Consider the following 15914-nt stretch of genomic DNA (forward strand, 5'->3'; position numbering starts at 1 on the left):
CGGGGCGTTCTCTCCCTGATTGCTATTTCGACCTGTCGCGTACTATACTTATAACTAAATTGTAAACAATGAGGTCGTAAAATAAAGAACGCAACACAGACCAAAATCTTTAATTACTTTTTAAACATAAATTGTTTAAATGCTTCTTTTAATTATGTATAACATTCTTATACAACGAAAATTAAGACTACAAACAATAACATATCAATGTACTTTATTTAATATGAATATTATAAAACGAAGCAAAGATATTATTTACCTAAAATAAATCTTAAGAATGTAGGTAATAATTCTTGACATGTCTTTAAAAAAACGAATGAAGCGGTATGCTATTAGCTTGGTAATTTAAGCAAAACATTACAAAAAAAGTAATAATAGGTTCGTAGAAACTTAACTTTTAGGTGTTATAAAATAAGGAAGGTCTGGCACACGCTGGCTTTTTTTTTTTTAAAGAATATTAGCCATATTAAATGACTAATATTCCCCTTTCCTCTCAAATTAAGCGTCAGGCTTGTGCTAGGAGTAGGTACGACAATAGTGCAACGGGCGGGGTTTGAACCGTCGACCTTTCGGTTTTCAGTCCACTCCTACACCGGTTGAGCTATTGAGGCTCTAAGCTACTTCCTACAATATAATCTTAACGGACCTTAACGAAAAAGAAAACATGTTAAGAAATTTAGAATGAAAAGCCTTATAATCTTAAATGTTTTTCTCGATCGGATGCGTTGTATTAAAACAATAAGTGCACATAACTCTGTTGCAATCAACGCAGATAGTCGGGGTCCTTTTGACTCTCTTATCCGCGGCTCGACTTGACATTAAATTGCGGAGCTCCTTGTAACATTCAGTGCAGTTCTTCCATTTTGGAGCCACTTTCAAAGTGTGGAACCACGTTTTATTTTCTAAAGTAGCTCGCTCCCCGAGTATTTTTCCAACATCTTCTGCCTCCAAAACTGCTTGAATGCCAGCTTCCTTCGTAAGAACTATCTTATTAGCGACAACTTCTAAAAGAACATGTTTACCAGCATCTTTCCCTGAAGATACTTGCTGTCTAGTTTTCTCACCTAAAACAATGTACTTAACTTGCTTCTTAGCTTCCTCCTTAATTTTACCTTCGTCCTTTTTACCAGCTTCTTGGCTGAACTCTTCGACATGTACTTTATCCGTGAATTCATTCTTTTTATTTTCAGCATCTTTGCCTTGCACTTGTAATTCATCTGCAACTGGTTTGCATAGTCCTTTATTAGTTTCGGTTAGGGTTTCTTGATTAATATCTTTTGCTGACTCCGAAGGTTCTTGATTGTTAACTTTGTCTGCAACAGAATATAATCATGAATTAACAAAATTGTCAAGGAATTCTGTAAAAGCTTTAAATAAAAAAATATGCATTGTAATACTTGAGATATTTTAATGGTTACCTTCTTGATTAACGTTTTTCATTGGAACATCTTTAACTAGCTCCGAAGGTTCTTGATTTTCAACTTTCTCTGAAAGCACATACCAATGTTAATGAAAATGTTAACAATTTGTATTTCTAACTAGAATAACCCATACCTACTTAACATAAGTACATTGTAAGCGTTTGGAAGTTGTAAAGGATTGAAAATATAATTTATAGTCCGCGACAGGTCGATATGGCAATCGAGGTATGCGGCGGGGGGACGCCCCGCAGACCTGCACGTCACCCGCGCTTGCCCGCACCGGGTATGCGCCGAGGCTGTGCGGGTGTGCGGGGCGTTCTCTTCCTGATTGCTATTTCGACATGTCGCGTACTATACTTATAACTAAATTGTAAACAATGAGGTCGTAAAATAAAGAACGCAACACAGACCAAAATCTTTAATTACTTTTTAAACATAAATTGTTTATGCTTCTTTTAATTATGTATAACATTCTTATACGACGAAAATTAAGACGATAAGCGATTAAGCGAAGATATTATTGAATATACCTAAAGGAAATCTTAAGAATGGAGAGTTAATCATTCTTGACATGACATGTATTTAAAAAAACGAATGAAGCTTGGTAATTTAAGCAAAACATTACAAACAAAATAATAATAGGTTCGTAGCATTCTGGATGCTTCGAGCTTATTATATTATAGCGAGAAAAGGAAATAACGCTTTCCTTACCTAATATTTTATTATATTAAAATATTACATCTACTTATAATAATATTTCTAATTAAACTTAATCTCTAATTCTGTTAATCAAGTATAAAACGAAGAAAAATACAGGAAATAAAACTTGGCTTTACCACTGGTTCGGAACGCTTTTCCAGCCGAGAAGAACCAGCAAGAAACTCGGCGGAAGCTCTTCAAACAAAACAAAAACTTAATTTACCTAGAGGTGGCTACGTTTTAGAATATATTTATTACATAGCAAAACTTTCTAGCAAGAAGACAAAAACTAAGTGGGGACAAAAGTAATCCGATTTTTTTTAAATATGAGGTATAGACCTTTTACTATTTTTAGGCAATAATATTTAAAAAAAATTGTTTTATCCAAACAAACGTTCCTTCCAGTGTTGGGGACTATAAGCAGAGAAACTTAACTTTTAGCTGTTATAAAATAAGGAAGGTCTGGCACGCGCTGGCTCTTAGTCTATATCTGGCAAATGCAAGATTACTTTATTCTTCCTACAATATAATCTTAACGAAACATAACAAAAAAAAATATGTTAAAAACTTAGAATGAAAACGCCTTATAATCTTAGTTTTTCTCGATCGGATGCGTTGTATTAAAACAATAAGTGCACATAACTCTGTTGCAATCAACGCAGATAGTCGGGGTCCTTTTGACTCTCTTCTCCGCGGCTCGACTGGACATTAAATTGCGGAGCTCCTTGTAACATTCAGTGCAGTTCTTAAATTTTGGACCCACTTTCAAAGTGTGGAAGTGTGTTTTATTTTGTAAAGTAGCTCGCTCCCCGAGTACTTTGCCAACATCCTCTGCCTCCAAAACTGCTTGAATGCCAGCTTCCTTCGTTTGAACTATCTTATTAGCGACAACTTCTAAAAGAAGTTGTTTACCAGCACCTTTCCCTGAAGATACTTGCTGTCTAGTTTTCTCGCCTAAAACGATGTACTTAACTTGCTTCTTAGCTTCCTCCTTAATTTTACGTTCGTCCTTTTTACCAGCTTCTTGGCTGAACTCTTCCACGTGTACTTTATCTGTGACTTCACTATTTTTATTTTCAGCATCTTTGCCTTGCACTTGTAATTCATCTGCAACTGGTTTGCATGGTCCTTTAATAGTTTCGGTTTTAGTTTCCTGATTAATATCTTTCGCTGGCTCCGAAGGTTCTTGATTGTTAACTTTCTCTGCAACAGAATATTATAATCTGAATTAACAAAACTGTCAAGAAATTCTGTAAAAGCTTTGAATAATAAATATGCATTGTAATACTTGAGATATTTTAATGGTTACCTTCTGGGTTAACATCTTTCATTGGAACATCTTTAACTGGCTTCGAAGGTTCTTGTATTTCAACTTTCTCTGAAAGCACATACCAATGTTAATGAAAATGTTAACAATTTGTATTTCTAACTAGACTAACCTATACCTACTTAACATAAGTACATTGTAAGCGTTTGGATGTTGTAAAGGATTGAAAATACAATTTATAGTCCGCGAAATGTCACGGACTATAAATTGTTTTTTCAATCCTTTACAACCATAATGATGACATAATGATGGCAATCGGGGTATGCGGCGGTGGGACGCCACGCAGACCTACACGTCATCCGCACTCATCCGCACTGGGTTAACGCGGGGGCTGTGCGGGTGTGCGGAGCGTACTATACTTATAACTAAATTGTAAACATGAGGTTGTAAAATAAAGAACGCAACACAAACCAAAATCTTTAATTACTTTTTAAACATAAATTGTTTATGCTTCTTTTAATTATGTATACCTACCATTCTTATACGACGAAAATTAAGACTACAAACTATACAATATCAATGTATTTTCTTTAATATTATAAAAAGAAGCGAAGATATTATTGAATATACCTTAAGGAAATCTTAAGAATGGAGAGTTAATCATTCTTGACATGACATGTATTTAAAAAAACGAATGAAGCTTGGTAATTTAAGCAAAACATTACAAACAAAGTAATAATAGGTTCGTAGCATTCTGTATGCTTCTAGCTTATTATATTATAGCGAGAAAAAGAAATAACGCTTTCCTAATCTAATATTTTATTATATTAAAATATTACATGTATGTACTTATAATAATATTTCTAATTAAACTTAATCTCTAATTCTGTTAATCAATTAAATTTTTACTTAGTAGTATAAAACGAAGAAAAATACAGGAAATAAAACTTGGCTTTACCATTGGTTCGGAACGCTTTTCCAGCCGAGAAGAACCAGCAAGAAACTCGGCGGTAGCTCTTCAAACAAAACAAAAACTTAATCTACCTAGAGGTGGCTACGTTTTAGAATATATTTATTACATAGCAAAACTTTCTAGCAAGAAGACAAAAACTAAGTGGGGACAAAAGGAATCCGATTTTTTTTAAATATGAGGTAGATACTTACTTATTACTATTTTTAGGCAATAATATTTAAAAAAAAATAGTTTTTGTGTAATTTCCAAAAAAAATGCACACCTTTTTTCAACGAACCTACTTAATAAGTCCGTGCGTATTAGAGAGAGAGCCAGTGCGTGCCAGACCTTCGTTATTTTATAAAAGCTGAGAGTTTCTCTGCGTATTGTCCCCAATTCTGGGAAGAACGTTTGTTTGGATGATTTTTGGATCGTGGTGGCTTTGTGCAATTCCCTGCCAGACACCCTTAAAGATAAAAGTTTAAGGATGTCTAGCAGGGGGTCGCCAGGACACTAAGTGTCTGGCAATGCATGCATGACGTGATTTCTAATACTTTTCAAAAAAATTGACTTTATACTTTGACGTAAGATTTTTTATACCTTTATTACCTTTTTATTTTGCTTAGGAGGGGAAAATCCTCATGGACATAGTGCCGGACTCCTACCGACTAAAAATCCCTCCTTTTTCTAAGCAGTAATGTTCCCGCCTTGTTGGCCTACTATTACTGCCGCGGACTAACTCAACTTCCTCCTCTTTCGTCTTTCTCCTTACTTTTCATTATACCTTCCATGTATTTCTGAACTATCTGCCACTTCTTTTTCTCTTCCAGCATTGTGCTTATGAGGCTCTCTACTCCAAACTCTCCTCCCAACACCTTTATTACCTGTTATCTCTTAAATCCACCATTATCCAAACAAACATCCAAGCAAACGTTCCTTCTAGTGTTGGGGACAATAATTAGAGAAACTTAACTTTCAGCTGTTTGAAAATAATGAACGTCTGGCTCTTAGTCCATATCTGGCACTTGCAAAATTGCTTTATACTTCCTACAATTTAATCTTAACGAAAATAAAAACATGTTAAGAAACTTAAAATGAAAACGCCTTATGTTTATAAGGCTTTAGACGTTAAATGTTTTTCTCGATTGGGTGCGTTGTATTAAAACAATAGGTACACATCAATCTGTCACATTCAACGCAGAAAGTATTTGTTTTTTTTACTCTCTTTAGTGCCGCCTTGTGGGACATGAAATTTCTAAGCTCAGTCAAACAATCTATGCAGTTTTGAAGCTTGTTAACTTTTTTCAAAGTGTGGAAACATGTTTTATTTTTACCGGTAGCTCTCTCTGCAACTACATTATCTACATTAACTACAACATCTGCCTCAATACCTGCTTGAATACCAGCTTCTTTCGTTTGTACTATTCTATTAGCGACGACTTCTAAAAGAACTTGCTTACCAGATTTCTCCGCTGAAGGTACATATTTACAAGTTTTCTCCCCTAAAATTATATATTTAACTTGCTTCTTAGCTTCCTCTTGTTTATTGCTTTTCTCCATCTTTACAGCTTCTAGACCTTCTAGTTGCACTTTATGTGAAGCTGACTCCGTTAGTTCTTTGGTAGTGTCATTGTCTTGATTTTCCATTGGTACATCTTTATGTAGCTCCAAAGGTTCTTGATTATCAACTTTCTCTGAAAGCGCATGGATTTTTAAAATTAATGAATCTGTATACAGTTTTTTTTGACAATAATAATCTATATTACTAATACTACTTTAGCTACATTAGCGCCGATTCTGTTGTCTTTCTCTAAACTAAATATAGAGTATCTGCATCTTTTTCTTTTTAATATTGCTAAAAAAGACAGAACATGAATTTTACATTTAAAGACAGTTTAGTTCACGCTAATAATTTAAACAATAGACTCTCGCTAAAGTCACAAGGTTTAACAGGTCTAAATTAAATTTAAAACTGTCAAACTGTGCCAGTCCTTTTTATATTACATTAGTAAGAAGAGGATGCGAATACTCTAAAATTTAGGTGTAATCAGAATTGTCATGGCTTATACCTGATTCGGTTGTACACAATCTCAAAACTAAACTAAATTGACAGATCTAAATATAGTGATATCATTTTCACAATTTTATAGAGATTATGTACAACAAAAATAATGACATCGTATAATTTAGAAAATTGTAAAGTATATAGTTAAGAATAAAATTACTTGTAGTGGGATGTTATAGAGTTTTCTAAACCGATGAGGATGTGAAATGAAGAAGGTGAGACAAAACACAGACTTGATTAACTTTAGAAACAAAAAACTATTACCTTTTCAAAATAACATTATATAAATAATTAAACTGCATCGGAAAATTAATAATAAGTAACTAATAATAATTATATTAATATCTATAGTAGTACATAAATTAAACGTATATCATAACGCATAAACACACACTCACGCATACACTCACACGCAATCTCTCTCTCTCTCTCTCTCTTACAGACTCACACACACATAAACACACACACACACACACACACACATGAACACACACACACGCATGCTGTGAATCATCTACTAGGTATTTATAATATTTTATAATATTGTAATCAAATTATTAACTATTAAGCAAAATTGTAAAATTGTAATCATATTTGGCCTTGTTAAGTCTTAAATGTAAAAATAATATTATATGTAACGCTGTAAAAAATCGCGGGCATCATCTAGTACTTAATGATTATTCTCAGGTTGATTAGAAAAGAGATCATAATATAATATTACAGGTACATTGGGCATTCAGTCACAATTTTATACAACCGGTTTATGATTATGATCATCATCCAGGACAATTATTATACTATTGACAGTGATGATAGAGGCTTTGCATTTCAGGCTGTGGTGCGTAGAACATCGCCATCGAACCCTTGGTGGGGAACTGTCTCTTGATACATATCTTTTGGAATACCGAAACCCTCCTATTGTTATTATAGGATACCCTCTAACTGAAGTCTCGATCATATATGGGTATTTTTCTGAAAGTGGAAGTTTATTTTTAAATAATGTTCTCCTGACTGAATTTCGGCCAAGACGACCAAAGCAGAAGTGGGATCAACACACCCACCGCTTTTTTCCTCTACATTCTTCTGGAATCCCCTTTGTATGAAAACAAATTTAAGAAGGACACCAGATGCAGGACAGATAGTTAACCAAAAGTATACTTTATTCTTTATATTATAATATATTTCTTTTACCTGTTATGCATTATATTTTCTATATTATTATCTAATAATTCAATAATTGTAATCAGCATAAGGCCTCCGCTTAGCTTCGTGAGAATGTGTATTTTTGACGTTGCCGATCGTATCTTCCACAGTGTAGACAACAGCTTTGCACCCTAAGCAGAAGTGGGAGGAACACACCCACCGCTTTTTTCCTCTACATTTCTCCTGGAGTCTCTTTTGTATTAAAACGAATTAAAGAAGGAGATCAGGTGCAGGAAAGTAGCAAAAAAAAACATAGTTAACCAAAAATATACTTTATTCTTTACATTATAATATATTCCTTTTTACCTGTTTCGCATTATATTTTATATATTATTATATAATAACTCAATAATTGTAATCAGGATAAGGCCTCCGCTTAGGTTCGTGAGAGTGTATATTTTTGACGCTAACTATCGTATCCTCCACAGTGTAGACAACAGCTTTGCACCCTAAGCAGAAGTGGGAGGAACACACCCACCGCTTTTTTTCCTCTACGTTTCTCCTGGAGTCCTTTTTGTATGAAAACGTATAACCACCTATTCTGATCATTGTGTTGCCTCTATTAGATGTTACGAATACGGCTGAAACAAGCATATAAGAAATGCTAAATATATCTACTTAAATATATATGCTATATTACTTAACAACACTTTAAAAATGACTGACGGTGGGTAGGTGATATCAAATGAGTCGCAGGGAGCCGCTGAATTCGGCGACGCAAGACAGCGGCGTGTGGAAATCCCTACAAGAGCACCTATCTACCTATGCCTAGCAGTGGATGTGGATAATAATGATGATCATGATAATGATAATAAAATATAGGCGCGTATTATTTACATTTTATATTAAAAAATAAAACTCATACCTATGATGCAGATTAAAAACGAAAGTGGATTGTATACCAATGTGACGCTCCTCAGTATAATAAGTGCTCAGTTACATAAAATGATAGCTCTTCTCCACGGCTTTGCATCCCCACCGGAAGTTTGTTAAACAGAGCCATCTTTTTTTATCTTAATGGCAGTATCCTTCTCGTGGTAGTATTTAGGCGGGTGTTACTTACAATTCAAATTACGAATAATAACCATGAGTCAGATTAAACACAAAATATGTGTCGTTCTTCAGTGTAATAAGTGCTCAGTTACATAAAATGACTCTTCGGTTCATGGCTGTGTTCATTCTTCACAAAAACAATGATATCCTTCACTGTGTACACCACGGCTTTGCATCCCCACCGGAAGTTCGTTGAACAGAGCCATCTTTTCTTTATCTTACTGGCAGTATTCTTCTCGTAGTAGAATAAGGGCGGATGATACAGTTTCAAATACGAATAATAACCATGTATGTGTCGTTCTTCAGTGTAATAAGTGCTCAATTACATTAAAGGATAGCTCTTCGGTTCGTGGTTGTGTTCATTCTTCACAAAAACAATGATATCCTCCACTGTGTACACTACCGCTTTGCATCCCCACCGGAAGTTCGTTGAACAGAGCCATCTTTTCTTTATCTTACCGGCGGTGTCCTTCTCGTAGTAGAATAAGGGCGGATGTTACAATTTCAAATACGAATAATAACCATGTATGTGTCGTTCTTCAGTGTAATAAGTGCTCAATTACATTAAAGGATAGCTCTTCGGTTCGTGGTTGTGTTCATTCTTCACAAAAACAATGATATCCTCCACTGTGTACACTACCGCTTTGCATCCCCACCGGAAGTTCGTTGAACAGAGCCATCTTTTCTTTATCTTACCGGCGGTGTCCTTCTCGTAGTAGAATAAGGGCGGATGTTACAATTTCAAATACGAATAATAACCATGTATGTGTCGTTCTTCAGTGTAATAAGTGCTCAATTACATTAAAGGATAGCTCTTCGGTTCGTGGTTGTGTTCATTCTTCACAAAAACAATGATATCCTCCACTGTGTACACTACCGCTTTGATTGGTGATGAATACGGCTAATTTGATAGTTATCACACAAATAAAACTAGTGAATTTTTAAAACCAATCTATTTAACAAAACGTTTTATAGGTTACATAAGTGACATGTGACATTAATTTTAGGAGTGCTCTTTTTTTTTTTTTTTTTAAGTATTCCGTAAACATTTCGCCTCCCAAAGGACGACTGTCCTTTTATGTGAAAGAAAAAAATCCTAATATTCTGAATAGGCGAAACAAAACACCAACACTAATTACTCTATGGTACCTACATGACACAAAGACAGTAAGGTATTTAATAACAATAATATGGCAACATCAAATGCATACTGTTATTGTGTCAAGATGTACTTAACCTTACATTATGAAAGTAAACAAACAAAATGTGAACTACTATAGTAAAATTAGCAAATATTTTGTGGCAAAACATCTGGAATTTAACTTATGAAAGTGAACTTAGCTCTTGTACTGAATACATAATAAAGTGAATTTATTAAGACTAGTTAGCTTTAAGTTACATAGTACTTTAAGACTAAAACCTTTGTTTAACAATGTAGGTATTGTTGATGTACAGATCAAAATAGTGGCAAGTTGAAGTTACATAACTAATAAAGTGGTAATTTAACAAAGATATAAGTAGGTATAATCAAATATAAACAACATGAATTACTAATTATTAAACATTGTTTAAACAACAAACTATGAGTTTTCTTTCTTAGTTTATAAGAAACTTATTTATGACTTTAATCAGTTATCTTGTGTGGGCAATAAGCAAAGTTTATGAATAGGTCTTTTAATGACAGTATCCTTACATTTGATACTAACCACCCGGACTAAACCATCAGCTCCTGGATAGGTAGAAATTACTAAACCCATGAGCCATTTCGAGGGTGGCAATCTTTCATCCCTTATTAAGACAACATCTCCTATTTTAATATTATCTTGAACACTAGTCCATTTGTGACGTTTTTGTAAATTTATTAAATACTCTTGACTCCATTTTCTCCAAAAAGATTGTAATTTTTGCTGTAAATACACCCATCTTTGTACATAAGGTACTTTGACTGTTTCTAAATCTCGGTCTGGGACAACAATAGGAATTTCACCGATTAAAAAATGTCCAGGAGTGAGTGCAGATGTCCCTTCACTATCTTCATTTAACGGCACTAATGGACGAGAGTTCAAGCATGACTCTATTTGACACAAAAGAGTAGAATATTCCTCATAAGTTAATTTTGTATCGCTTAACACACGATTCAAGTGAAACTTTGTCGATTTCACTGCAGATTCACTTAAACCGTTCATGTGGGCAGCCCCTGCAGGGTTAAAATGCCATGTAGTTCCATCACGGGCTAACAAGTCAGAAATTTCTTTAGGCAAACCTCTGGTGCAGTCGGCAAAGCTTTCTTTGAGATCTTTAGAGGCTCGAATGAAGTTCGAACCACAATCACTTATGAGCTTAAGGCAATGGCCACGTCTACTTGTAAAACGGCGGAATGCAGCCAGAAACCCTTCGCCGGTTAAGCTTGTCACTAATTCTAAATGTATAGCCTTTACTGCAGTACATACAAATATAGCAATGTAGGCCTTGACAGTTTTGTTAGATCCACGACCACTAAAAAGTTTGAGAACAACTGGGCCAGCAAAATCTACACCACTAATATAAAATGGTCTCTGCGGAGTAACTCTATCTTTTGGTAGATTTCCCATTAATTGAGTATTTAACCTTCGTGCCTGTCTGCAACAGCTTGAGCATGCCCGATGGACTTTTTTAACAATATATCTAACCCCAATGATATGATATTTAGACCTGATTACATTTAACATCAACTGAACTCCCCCATGTAAAGTTTTGTAATGAGCATCTTGAACTATCAAAAGAGAGAGTTTACAATCTTTGGTAAGTATAACAGGATGTTTCATATTAGTATTTAGCTCAGAATTATGAATTCTGCCACCAACACGCAACAAACCATTTTCATCAACAAATGGATCCAACTTTGCTATCTTAATGCCATGTTCTAATCTTTTTAAAGCTTTGAATTTATCTTTTCCATTCATTTTCTGTTTTATAATATCAAGTTCAGACTTTAAATTGTAATTTTGAGACAACTTTATTAAAACTGTTAATGCATAATGTAATTCATTGGATGTAAGATAGCTAGGTTGTGTCAAGATTTGTTTTGTGTTAGTTTTATGCTTACAACAGGCATAAAATCTCAACATATAAGACACAATACGAATTAATTTGCTTAGACTAGAATATTTACCCAGAATGTCAAGTTCGAAGCACTGTTTAAGATTTGTATCATCACTATTATTGCCTTTATCACTCACAACACCACTTTGCACTTTCACAGACACTTTTTTCTCTAGTTCTGTTGTTAGACACGAATCAGGACAGTGACATGGTGGGTCGCCCATCTCAGTGAGCCAAGCAGGACCTCGCCACCACAGCTCATGACCTGGTAGATCTTTAGGTGAGATGCCTCTTGAGGCAACATCTGCTGGATTATCTTGCGATGAAACATGGTGCCATCGTTCCTTGTCTATGATGTTAGTGATTTCAGTGACACGATTTGCAACAAATATAGTCCAATTGCTTGATGGACGCTGTAACCAAGCCAAGACGATCGTGGCATCTGTCCATGCATACACAGAGTGTATGGAAATGCTTAAGGCCTTTTGAACTCTATGTAGTAACTTTGCCAACATGACAGACCCGCACAACTCAAGTCTGGGTAGTGATATTTGCTTAACTGGTGCAACTCTTGTTCTAGACTCCAATAGTGTGACTATCACTCTATGGGTTGTGATTACTCGCAAATAGACTACTGAAGAATATGCTATAGATGATGCATCCGAAAATCCATGCAGTTGTATACTGTGAATGTCTTCAGTGATACCCAGCCATCTATCAATCTCAGTGGGTGGCATGTCTGTGAGTTCCTGTCTAAACTTTGTCCATTCTTGCAACAGAGGCTGAGGTAGGGAATCATCCCAATCTATTTTTTCCATCCAAAGTTTCTGTAACATGGTCTTTGCTACTATAACAACAGGTGCCAACCAGCCGGAAGGATCGTAAATCATAGCAATATCACGTAGAATGGTTCTCTTTGTGACAGGTTCCTTGATTGGAGGGAGCTCTATCTTTGCTTCAAATTTATCGGTATGACCATTCCAAATGATGCCTAGTATTTTGCGTGTAGATTGTTCAGCCTCTTCTATATCAGGACTGTTTGATGCCCACTTGTGTAGTGTGAAACCTCCCTTTTGCAAAAGCTTTGTGATGTCTTCTTTAAGGTCTATGACCTTATTTAGAGTATTGTCGCCTGTCAGAAGGTCATCAATATAGAAATCTTGAAGAACTCTATCCGCCACCTCATCATTGAAGTTAGATCTTTCATCTTCTGCCAGCTGTTTGAGTGTTTTTATTGCCAAATAGGGTGCACAAGAAGTGCCATAGGTGACAGTTGTTAGGCGATAGTGCTGTATAGGATCATTCACATTAAATCTCCATAGTATTCGTAGATAGTTTCTATCTCTCTTATCTTTACTTATCATCCTGTACATTTGACGGATATCTCCAACTAATGCTATGCGGTGTCGTCTCCATCTCAAGGTAACATCTCTTAAGTCATTTTGTAAAGCTGGACCGACCATAAGATTGTCATTAAGTGACTTATGATTGCTAGTCTTGGCTGAACTGTCATACACGACACGGAGCTTTGTGGTCAGATGTTGTTCATTTATTACAGGATGATGTGGTATATAACATAATTGGTTTGATTTTTGTATCTCTGGTAAAGGCACAGGCTCCATATGACCTTGCTGTAAATAATCAAGCATAAACTCATTGTATTTCTCATGTAGGACTGAATCCTTGTCAAATTTCTTCTCTAAGGAGGCTAACCTTTTTGTGGCTAGTGTAAGTGATTCACCAAGATCAGGAGGATGGGTTGTGAATGGCATTCTTACTTGATATCGCCCATTCTCTAATCTTTGGTGTGTGGCTTCATAAAAACGTTCACATTTAAGCTCATCGTTTGTCATTATTCGAGTGTCATTTGACTGTTCTATTTCCCAAAAGCGTTCAAGAATGGAGTTCAATTCCATCTTGACGTGATGTACCGTGACTTGGTTGTACAAATTGTTGGCTGTATGTCTCCCCGAAATTAGCCATCCCAATGTAGTTCTCTGAGCGACTAGAGTAGAACTCTCAGTTTTGTGTGTAATTACTCCGTCTTGTAAAATCTCTGCATAGATATCTGCTCCAAGGATGAGATCTATCTTCCCTGCTCTGTTAAAAGTGGGGTCAGCTAATGGAATCTTATTCAGTAGTGGCCAATCAATTGCATGTGACCGTAGAGGTATGTATGAAGTTAAAGAACTAAGTGTGAATGCAGTGACTTTGACTGATATCCCTGGGTTGTTTCTAGACTCAATGTTGAACTGTATCATGGAGGTTGAAAGTGCTGTGGATGACCCAACCCCTGTAATAGATGCTTGAATACCTGTTCGTTTAATACCCAGAGCTTGGCATGCTGACTCCGTGATAAGACATGCCTGGGACCCTTGATCAACCAGGGCCCGTAGAGTGTGTACGCTGCCATTTGGACATGGCACATCAACCAATGCTGTAGCTAGTATAACTGGAACTTCTGTAACAGAACTCTCTGCACAATTGGTAAGAGCAATTGTTTGTGTTGTATGTACTGATGTTTGTGGATTCTCATCATTCGTTGAATGTGAAGGTGATTGATCTGGAGCTGATGTATTTTCACTAGAAGGATTAGGACTATATCCATGAAGAAGTGTGTGGTGTTTCCTTGAACACTTTCTACAAGTAGTGGACTGTAAGCACTGCTTTGACGAATGGTTTTTCTTCATGCAATTGAAGCAAATATTGTTCTTTAAAACAAAATCCTTCCGTTTACTTAAATCAAGTTTGCAAAATTCCTTACAGTGATAAATAAAATGGGTGCCGTTGCAATATAAGCAGAATTGGGACTGCGTCACAGTAGACTGAAAAGTTTTAAGATTGGTAGATCTGGAGGTATCTTTAGATTTGATATTAGTGTTAATAGTCTCTAAGGTACGGAATCGATATTCTAGAAAATCAGACAAATCCTTCCATGTAGGTAAAACAGCATTAGAATCAATTCGTTGTTCGAATAACTTGTGAGATTCAGGATCTAGCTTTTGTATGATGATGTAAACAATTAAGTCACCCCAGCTGTCTGATGGTAAATTCAATCCTTTTAATGTAGCTAGGCATTCTGTTGTGACGTCCAATAATTCTCTAATACCTTTTGCAGATTCTGTTGTTAATTTTTTTTGATTAAGCAATTTTGAGAAAAATGTGTTAACTATGCTACGTTTGTTATTATATCTTCTATTAAGCATATCCCATATAATATCATAATTATCCTCAGATACTTGTATTTGTTTAACCAAGCTTTCAGCATCCCCGGTGAGACTAGATTTTAAGTACTGACATTTGTTTACTTGGGTAATGTTTGGATTATCATGAACGAGTGATTTAAATAAATCACGGAATGACAACCAATCTCCATAATTGCCATTGAAACTAGGGATTTGTATGGGGGGCAATTTTGATTTGACAATCGGTAAATCCGAGTTTGTTTCTTTTGGTTTTAACAATTCGCGCATTTTGGTCTTAATTTCCAGGTAGGTACTTAGACACGCGTCGTAATCTTCATTATTAAAATAAGACAATGTCTTTCTTTGATCGGCGGGAATTGTCAGCAAGTTTTTATGCGTAGTACTGTAATCTTGCCAATAGCTTTGTAGCATTTCAAGCCTAGTCTCGATATAACTCACCGTAAGCCGGTCTTTGGGGGTTTTCTTAAAGTTACTTCCCAATTTCTGTATCTGTTTGTAGATATCGCACTGTACTTGCAATTCATGCTCCATCTTGTATATCCACGAGGTCGTACGAATGAAATGTATAGTTCTTCATCCAAGGTTCGATTGGACCAAATGATTGGTGATGAATACGGCTAATTTGATAGTTATCACACAAATAAAACTAGTGAATTTTTAAAACCAATCTATTTAACAAAACGTTTTATAGGTTACATAAGTGACATGTGACATTAATTTTAGGAGTGCTCTTTTTTTTTTTTTTTTTAAGTATTCCGTAAACACGCTTTGCATCCCCACCGGAAGTTTGTTGAACAGAGCCATCTTTTCTTTATCTTACCGGCGGTGTCCTTCTCGTAGTAGAATAAGGGCGGATGTTACAATTTCAAATACGAATAATAACCATGTATGTGTCGTTCTTCAGTGTAATAAGTGCTCAATTACATTAAAGGATAGCTCTTCGGTTCGTGGTTGTGTTCATTCTTCA

General features: G+C 35.5%; 3 protein-coding genes and 1 long non-coding RNA gene across 4 annotated transcripts; all 4 read right to left on the reverse strand.

Moving 5' to 3' along the window:
• Nucleotides 1-147: 147 nt before the first annotated feature.
• Nucleotides 148-1985, reverse strand: LOC138402918 (glutamic acid-rich protein-like). Its single transcript, XM_069501454.1, has 3 exons — nucleotides 1952-1985; nucleotides 1419-1487; nucleotides 148-1313 (listed from the first exon to the last, which is right to left on the reverse strand). The coding sequence occupies exons 1-3, from the start codon at nucleotides 1983-1985 to the stop codon at nucleotides 700-702; spliced, it is 717 nt and encodes a 238-aa protein (XP_069357555.1). The 3' UTR covers nucleotides 148-699.
• On the reverse strand, nucleotides 1831-6806 carry LOC138402919 (probable inactive protein kinase DDB_G0270444). Its single transcript, XM_069501455.1, has 4 exons — nucleotides 6803-6806; nucleotides 5731-6033; nucleotides 3430-3498; nucleotides 1831-3323 (listed from the first exon to the last, which is right to left on the reverse strand). The coding sequence occupies exons 1-4, from the start codon at nucleotides 6804-6806 to the stop codon at nucleotides 2713-2715; spliced, it is 987 nt and encodes a 328-aa protein (XP_069357556.1). The 3' UTR covers nucleotides 1831-2712.
• A 1057-nt stretch (nucleotides 6807-7863) lies between these two features.
• On the reverse strand, nucleotides 7864-9537 carry LOC138402841 (uncharacterized). Its single transcript, XR_011237184.1, has 2 exons — nucleotides 8473-9537; nucleotides 7864-8188 (listed from the first exon to the last, which is right to left on the reverse strand). It is a non-coding gene; the product is annotated as an uncharacterized lncRNA (long non-coding RNA).
• A 1305-nt stretch (nucleotides 9538-10842) lies between these two features.
• LOC138402920 (uncharacterized) lies at nucleotides 10843-13513 on the reverse strand. The gene is made up of 2 exons (XM_069501456.1): nucleotides 11879-13513; nucleotides 10843-10857 (listed from the first exon to the last, which is right to left on the reverse strand). Exons 1-2 carry the CDS (start codon nucleotides 13511-13513, stop codon nucleotides 10843-10845), a joined length of 1650 nt encoding a protein of 549 aa, XP_069357557.1.
• Between the last annotated feature and the right edge of the window lie 2401 nt (nucleotides 13514-15914).

Source organism: Maniola hyperantus, chromosome 10 (genome assembly GCF_902806685.2).
Source record: "Maniola hyperantus chromosome 10, iAphHyp1.2, whole genome shotgun sequence".
Classification (NCBI taxonomy): domain Eukaryota; kingdom Metazoa; phylum Arthropoda; class Insecta; order Lepidoptera; family Nymphalidae; genus Maniola; species Maniola hyperantus.